General features: G+C 32.4%; 1 protein-coding gene across 4 annotated transcripts; it reads left to right on the top strand.

Moving 5' to 3' along the window:
• Nucleotides 1–1,876: 1,876 nt before the first annotated feature.
• On the top strand, nt 1,877–6,565 carry LOC114423313 (reticulon-like protein B8). 4 transcript variants are annotated; one of them, XM_028390023.1, is made up of 6 exons: nt 1,877–2,021; nt 3,342–3,521; nt 3,620–3,800; nt 3,905–4,046; nt 5,307–5,376; nt 6,071–6,565. In XM_028390023.1, the coding sequence occupies exons 2-6, from the start codon at nt 3,347–3,349 to the stop codon at nt 6,232–6,234; spliced, it is 732 nt and encodes a 243-aa protein (XP_028245824.1). In that variant the 5' UTR covers nt 1,877–2,021; nt 3,342–3,346; the 3' UTR covers nt 6,235–6,565. The 4 variants fall into 4 exon arrangements, with proteins under 4 accessions (XP_028245824.1, XP_028245823.1, XP_028245821.1 ...); XM_028390022.1 differs by having other exon boundaries at nt 1,883–2,021; nt 3,337–3,521; XM_028390020.1 differs by having other exon boundaries at nt 1,883–2,162.
• The last annotated feature ends 258 nt before the right edge of the window (nt 6,566–6,823 follow it).

The raw sequence follows: 6,823 nt of genomic DNA, 5'->3' as shown, positions 1-6,823 counted from the left end.
CAATAAAGATCATTAGATATATATTGATTTATCCATATTATTGAAGTCATATTCACACTAATCCTACGATAAAAAATAATTTAGAGTAAAGTTATAAAGACTTGTTTCTCATTATCATAATTTCTATCATGATAATAAGTCTCTAATTTTTATCATGGATCTATCAAATTAACAATTTAATAAAACAATAAATATGATAATAAAATAAAGAATAACTATTTACTAAAATTGATAACATGATGGATTGAATCTTGAAGACACACATTTATGCCCGACAAAATCATGAAGTGTCGAATTAGGTAATTCATCTTGATTCTCCACATCTAACTAGGCCAATTCAGTCACGATAAACATCTTCGGTCCAATCGAATATGGCTTTTATGCCTACATAGCAGGCAACTCAATCGAATACAACTACGGTAGGGATGTTTAATAAAATCTAACTGATGGGCACCCAGGTAGGGTTTTCCTTAGACCTTTGGTAGCCAATATGAGTTATGTGTCTGCTAATGTTAGTAATATGTTGTTCTACCCTTGGGGGACAAGCAGGTGTAAAATGATTATGCTAACCGATTTTTTTCCTCCATAGGTAGGACTAGCCAACACACCAACATATGCCATTGGTTAGACCGACTTACCTCATATGACACCCTTTTTACCTCCTTTAGGATGGATTAATTAGGTTGTGACTAGGGCATCGCTAATAGAGAAGTCTCTTATGTCAACAATGATGCAGGCTTGGGGGCAAATATTGTGGGTCATATAAGTTATTAGCCACTGAAAACCACTCTGATGCCTTTGATTGATCCAAAGCTGGTAATCAAAACCATGAAGAAGTATTTTAGCATTTAGTTGAAGCCAATAGAGAGACCTATGTACAAGAAGCTATATCCATAATGGGTGGATCATATGATGTCCTTGCCAAAAGGATATAAGACACAATATTTTTTAACTTTTTTCTGGTGAGAATGAGAAATCGACCATGGAACTCATAGGGCAATTCACAATCCAAAGTGGGTGAAGTTAGTCAAAATGAGTTTCATAAGTTGCAGCTATTTCCTCTTTGGATTGTGAATAAGTTGTATTTCTTTAACCTATATGCATAATTTATAAAATAAAAGAACTCATTAATAAACTTTGTTTATCATATAAGTGATTTTTTTACAAAAACAAATTATGCATGATAGAATATTAAAGATCATGTTACAAAATTTTATATTAAAATATGATATGAAATACTTATTTTAAAGAAATTAATGATTATAAATTATTTTTTATTAAGTGTGTTATAATTATTAATATTCTTATACTTTATTAACTTGTGTCGATTTATAAAAAGATTGTCTTTTTCATAAAAGTATATTTTATTATTTTTTACGAAAATATTTTATTTAGTATATTTATATTTATTTGTTTTAATTTTATCGTATTATAGGTGGATGATACATTAATATATGAAAAACAAAAATGATAGACACTCAAATTTAATCTACACACCTAAAGAGAAAAAGAGATAAAAAAGACACAAAAATAAAGATTTAATGAATAATATAAATATAATGCGACAAAAATAGAGATAAAGAAAAATACAATTGTCAATTAAGTTATGTAGAATTGTAGATATTTACATTTATCATTATTCTATTAAAAAGGTAAATCTGTAAAAAAAGGTTGGCACCGAAGATGTAAAAGTTATTTTTTTAAAACAAAAAGATATAGAAATTATATTACCCTTAAGTTTTAGTTGCATAGTTTTTTCAGGTCATTTCAATAAAAGACTTGTATTATTTTTTTATACAACAATTTTTTATAATATCTTGTATGACATTATTTGTTTTTGTTTTTAGCCATCACGTCTTATCTTCCATTTCCATGCTTATTGCATAATTTCTCTAGAGCAAAAGTCTCGAAGGTTTTCCATTAAAATCAGAATCCAAAACCAAATCAAAATCAAAATTAAATACATATAAAAGGAGAAACATATGATGTGGGGTGGTTGTTAGTTGACTAGTTGCAAGTTGGTGAGTTCAGTTATTAAGCTCTTTTGGCATGCTTCTTGCTGGTCTTAGGGTGAACTTTTGATGCCATAAAAAACCATCCCATATTAGTTCTATTTCTCTCTCTGCCTCTCCCTTTGTTTCAAGTTCCCTCTGCTTATTCTGGTTAGTGAATTTTGTTTGCTTATGATGCTGAATTTTGTTCTTTCTTCTATGAATTGTTGTTGTTGTCTATCTCTTTTACTTGGTGGGTTAAATTCAAGTGTGGTGGTTTCTGTTTGTGTAGAGAGTTTTTTACTTTGTGGGAATTTGGTGGAAGGAATCTTTTGTTTGTAGGTGAATGATGGAGCATAAAATTTGATTTCATTTTTCTTTTATCTCTGTTATGCCATATGTCAAAAGTTCTTGATATCTCTGGACAAAAAAAGAATCTGTACCCCTTTTCCTTTTTCCTTTTTGCTTTCCCGATTATATATATGCAGAAGCGAGTTCTTTTCTGATTTATTTTATTTTTAATTTCAGTAGTTTGATTATGATTTTTTTTATCGGTCAATATTAGTTTGTTAAGGCTTTGAAGGGCTCTGTTATCACAGAGGGATTTAAGGCTTGTAGTGTAGAATTGGGAAATACAGTGAATTTTAATCTTGAGGAGTTCTGAAAGAAGTGTAGTGTTAGGATTTGAAGGCAAAAGGAGTTACTGGCTTTAAAGGGCTCTGCTGTGTTATGACAAAGGAATTTAAGCTTTGATTTGCAGAATGGGGGCCGAAAAGAATGAAATGCTGACCTAGTATTGGTCAAAGAGGCTTTGATGTCATGTGCAGAACTAAATCAATCCAAGTGCTTCAGCTGTTGCATGGAAAACAAGTAACAACTGCAATATCTAACAAAAAATGCAAAAGCCAAGGGTGAAAAAAAAATTACCTGAGAATTGAGAAACTCAATTTTCTACTGGAGACACCAAGAACTTAAGATCCACCAGTATTGATTACAAAATGAGCCTAGCGAGCCTAGCACTCAATGACTGCAATGTGGCAAACTTGATGAACTCTAAATGCAGAAAGATTAAATTAATTATTTGCTTGATATGTTTCGTCTGTGACCTACAAGATATATATATATATATATATTGTTTTGGATGGTTGTAACAGTAGCATTAATTTATGAAATTTTAATTTGAAGTTAGCAATATGGTCACTTATGTTATGGCTCAGAAAAAAAAGGTGAGCCTTACATTATGCGTTGGTTTGCTCAGATGTTATATTAATAATGACACACTTATGTTTTGAACAAGAGCTATCTTGTACAATCTCTGATAAATGTTCTTTATGGTTCTTGGTAGCACAGGAACGATGTCTGAGAAAACCACAGCTGAGAACCTTATTGAAAACCTTGTGGACACATTTGTTGATAAGAAAAAATCTGTATCATTCTTTGAGGATGATAAGTCAGACTCAGTGAGTTCTCAGATCAATAGACTGTTTGGACGCCAGAAACCTGTGCACCACGTTTTAGGGGGTGGAAAATGTATGGTATTTGTAGTCAATTTAATGTAATATGTACAGTATTTGCATAAATTAAACCCATATAAATCATTTTTTTTTGTCTGCCTTTGAATGTCATAGCTGCGGATGTCTTGTTATGGAGGAACAAGAAGATTTCTGCTAGTGTTTTAGCATGTGCAACGATTGCATGGGTGCTTTTCGAATGGCTTAATTACAACTTTCTTACTATCTTATGCTTTGGTTTGGTTCTTGTCATGCTTGCACAGTTTCTATGGTCAAATGCTTCCAGCATGTTTAACAGGTTATTCATGCATCCTTACATCTTTTTATTTTCCTCAATTTATGTGGATGTGTTACTCAACATTACAGATTTAATTAAGTATGATTTGTTCTTTATGTTGACAGTTCACCATCTAATGTACCCCGTCTTGTTCTCCCAGAAGAACTCTTTCTGAACATTGCAACTGTGGTTGGTGGTAAGGTTAACATGGGCTTGAGGTTTCTTCAAGATGCTGCTTGCGGAGGAAACTTGAAGCAGTTTCTTATTGTATGTTTACATTTATGTTCATATACTTTGATATTGTCATTTATCATTCAAACTCAAGCCCAAAACATTCTTTAGTTTTTGACACCCGTGTGTTGTGTCAGTGCTTGTTTTTCAATTGATTCCTTTTACTTTTAAGTTTTCTACATACTTTTTAAATAGTCACATTATTTATAGTTGTCAATGATCATGGAATATGCTTGTATGTTTTTTTCTTATCTGGTAGGCTCTATATTGGTCTAATGTTGATAACACTTATGAAATGCTCTGTGATTCCATTATAGCATTATATTCCATAGATTCTCACCATATTTAGGCTGTTGGCATCCATCACAGGATCTTCCATTCCACATCAACAAAATAGTAGTCACTTTAGAGTCAATTAAGAATGCTTTTGTAAAAGTCATGGACGAAGCTCTATTCCATACTTGGTCTTGGTTAAAAGGAATAGACAAAGATTTTCTTATTCATTTTAACCAATGGTCTAGTAGCCTGTAGGAGGAACTGTCCTAGGGGTTATTGTTTTTCTTTTTCTTCAACTGCTGGGTATTTTGTTCTAATGTAGTGGGGTTTGGCATAGTCTTACCATTGTAAACATATGCTGTTTTTCTCAGTACCTCTAGTACTGATTTGTATATAATACTACTTGATTTTTGCTGTGCAAAAAAAAAAAAAAAATTCAGTCAGGAGTCAGGACTTTTCATTGTAGTCTCACTCTATTTTTAAGGCATAAAATTTTGCTAGCATTTAGAGTTAACAAGAACTCTAAGTAACTAATGCCATATAGAAAAAAAGATAAGTTGCTTGAGGTTGTATTTTTGTGTAAACTAGACCTTATGCGGCAGTAGTAATTTCCCTTAAGCCGTCTATATTTGTGTGTTGTGGTAATGTCTCTTTATGTCTTATTATTGTCAACAGGGATGTGAACAATAGTTTTCAAGGAGACTGAAGTTGGAACCAAATAGGGAAGTGTGAGGGGGAAAAAATACTGAAGACCACTAGAATTTGGGTTTGGGGAGGGGGGGGGGGGGGGAGGGGGGATGCATAAATAAATAGATTTGTTGATTTTCTTGATTCAGTGTATCATATTTACATAACAAATTAACAATATGAATGGGTTACGTATCTTGAATTCATAGCCATGATAGAGTACCCTCTACCATTTGCAGCTTGTTTTTTTTAAATATTTACGCACCGTAAACAAATTTATTTCTACATGTATTTTTCCATTAAATTTGTGATCAATGGTCAAAACTTCCCCAGGTTGTTGGATGTCTGTTTGCTGGTGCTGTGATCGGGAGCTGGTGCAATTTTATATCTGTCATCTATATTGGTGAGAGACCTGCTTCCTTTGATAGATCCACTATTCTTTTGATTCATACATTGTCGCACATTTTTGCTTGTATTATTAAGATTAAGATTACTGCCTTGTGACTTAGCTGTCATAGTTTCTAGTTGTTGAAATGACCTCTCCAGTCATAGGGGTAAGTTGAATATATTTGAGCTCCCTTAAATCCCACAGTATAGTCTTCAAGTTCGAAAAAGTATACTTTTATGTTTCAACTAACCCTATGAAATATTTTTCTCCACAAAACTTAAGCAGTTGAAATTGTATAACACTAAAATACAGCCTTAATTAAATCCATGATGAAAAGTAGAGAAGATTGAAACAGCTAGCATAAACAGTAAAATGAATCTGCATCACCACTGTGTGTGATGGGAAACAGGTTGAGATATATTTGAGGTAAGAGGCAGGGGTGAAGGAATTTTAATGCTAACATGGTGAACTACAACAAAAGCACACCTAGTTAAGTCAGTGCTTTCTGATAATATATATGCCATTTCAAGACAAGAACTGAGTCTGGTTTATAAACAAATATAGGCCAAAGTTCATGTATATTGTTTTGTGGATCTAGTTCTGCATAACATTCACATGACACCTTTTTGGAGTTCCAATGATGTTTCTCCACTTCCATTTTTCTGTTCATGTTATACTTGATTGCTGAGACAATTTTTTTTGCTCTAAGGTTTTGTTGCAGCACATACACTTCCAGTTCTCTATGAGAAGTATGAGGATGAAGTTGACAACTTTGTATACAAGGTCTTTGGTCAGATGCAAAATCAATATCGAAATTTGGATGCTAGTGTGCTCAGCAAAATCCCCAAGGGAAAAGGGAAGAAACATGAATAGGTTTATCCTTATGGCTTATGTTAATTATTTGACATTCAATTCCCATCTGAACACATTATGGCAATTGGGAATGATGGAAGAAGGTAACAAGAGGGATCAAAATATTTCTTCCATATGAATGATAGAGTGGAATAAATTTAAAATTGCATTTATTGTTGTAGTGTCTATTGTTCCTTTGCCTAAATTGTGATCTTGAAATGTTGTTATCGCATTACTTGGCCAGAGACTACATTGGTGACTGTTGCAAACTTGTGACGGCACTTCAAAGGCAGGTTGTAATATGTATATTTGGACTAAGCACATTGTTAATTTTGTTATAGTCAATGACCAACATTGTTGTCTATATGGTGTTATTAAGCACGGATAATTATTGGATATTGTATTGGGTTAAGTGGGTGTACACTAGCACACCGCCGGAATGATTTGTTAACTCGTTTTTTAGAAGTACTTTAGCCAGATATTTAAAAACAAAAATTATGATTCTTTTATATTTAAGTATTTAAAATATAAATATATATTATAAAAAAAAGAATGTAATACAAAGTGGGGATCATAAGTGTATACAAGATTAGTATTTTTTCTTCCAATA

Source organism: Glycine soja, chromosome 8, assembly GCF_004193775.1.
Source record: "Glycine soja cultivar W05 chromosome 8, ASM419377v2, whole genome shotgun sequence".
Taxonomy (NCBI): domain Eukaryota; kingdom Viridiplantae; phylum Streptophyta; class Magnoliopsida; order Fabales; family Fabaceae; genus Glycine; species Glycine soja.
The sequence above is the reverse complement of the archived record's forward strand: the minus strand, read 5'-3'. Positions and strand labels throughout refer to the sequence as shown.